Source organism: Nannospalax galili, unplaced genomic scaffold (assembly GCF_000622305.1).
Source record: "Nannospalax galili isolate Female #2095 unplaced genomic scaffold, S.galili_v1.0 C48746435, whole genome shotgun sequence".
In the NCBI taxonomy this organism is placed as follows: domain Eukaryota; kingdom Metazoa; phylum Chordata; class Mammalia; order Rodentia; family Spalacidae; genus Nannospalax; species Nannospalax galili.
In genome coordinates, this window is record NW_008472815.1 from 1 (window position 1) to 1,175 (window position 1,175).

The 1,175-nt window shown below is 47.4% G+C and overlaps 1 protein-coding gene across 1 annotated transcript; it reads left to right on the forward strand.

Moving 5' to 3' along the window:
• Positions 1-7: 7 nt before the first annotated feature.
• On the forward strand, positions 8-1,168 carry LOC103728364 (phosphatidylinositol 4,5-bisphosphate 3-kinase catalytic subunit alpha isoform-like; the record flags this gene model as incomplete). Its single annotated transcript, XM_017796463.1, has 1 exon — positions 8-1,168. A coding segment is annotated over one exon (1,161 nt), but the record flags the coding sequence as incomplete, so codon positions are not given.
• Between the last annotated feature and the right edge of the window lie 7 nt (positions 1,169-1,175).

The window sequence follows — 1,175 nt, forward strand, 5'->3', positions numbered from 1 at the left end:
CCACCAGCTTCTGCAGGATGAGTCTTCTTACATTTTCGTAAGTGTTACCCAAGAAGCAGAAAGGGAAGAATTTTTTGATGAAACAAGACGACTTTGTGACCTTCGGCTTTTTCACCCCTTTTTGAAAGTAATTGAACCAGTAGGCAACCGTGAAGAAAAGATCCTCAGTCGAGAAATTGGTTTTGTTATTGGCATGCCAGTGTGTGAATTTGATATGGTTAAAGATCCAGAAGTCCAAGACTTCCGAAGGAACATTCTGAGTGTGTGCAAAGAAGCCGTGGACCTGCGGGATCTCAACTTGCCTCACAGCAGAGCGTTGTATGTCTACCCTCCAAATGTGGAGTCTTCCCCAGAGCTGCCAAAGCACATCTACAGCAAGTTAGATAGAGGACAAATCATAGTGGTGATTTGGGTCATACTCTCTCCAAATAACGACAAGCAGAAATACACTCTGAAGATCAACCACGACTATGTGCCAGAGCAAGTCATCGCTGAAGCAATCAGGAAGAAGACCCGCAGTATGCTGCTGTCCTCTGAGCAGCTGAAGCTCTTCGTCCTGGAGTACCAGGGCAAGTACATCCTGAAGGTGTGCGGCTGCGATGAGTACTTCTTGGAGAAGTACCCTCTGAGCCAGTACAAGTACATAAGAAGCTGTATAATGCTGGGGAGGATGCCCAACTTGATGCTGATGACCAAAGAAAGCCTTTACTCCCAGCTGCCAACCCACAGCTTCACCATGCCGTCCTACTCTAGGCGCATCTCCACGGCCACACCCCATATGAACAGAGAGACACCTACCAAGTCCCTCTGGGCTATAAATAGCGCACTCAGACTCAAAATTCTTTGTGCAACCTATGTAAATGTAAATATTCGAGACATCGATAAGATCTACGTTCGAACAGGTATCTACCATGGAGGAGAGCCTTTATGTGACAATGTGAACACTCAAAGAGTACCTTGTTCAAATCCTAGGTGGAACGAGTGGCTGAATTACGACATAGACATTCCTGATCTTCCTCGAGCCGCTCGACTTTGCCTTTCCATTTGCTCTGTTAAAGGCCGGAAGGGCACGAAGGAGGAGCACTGCCCATTGGCCTGGGGAAACATAAACTTGTTCGATTACGCAGACACCCTGGTATCCGGGAAAATGGCTTTGAACCTCTGGCCGGTGCCAC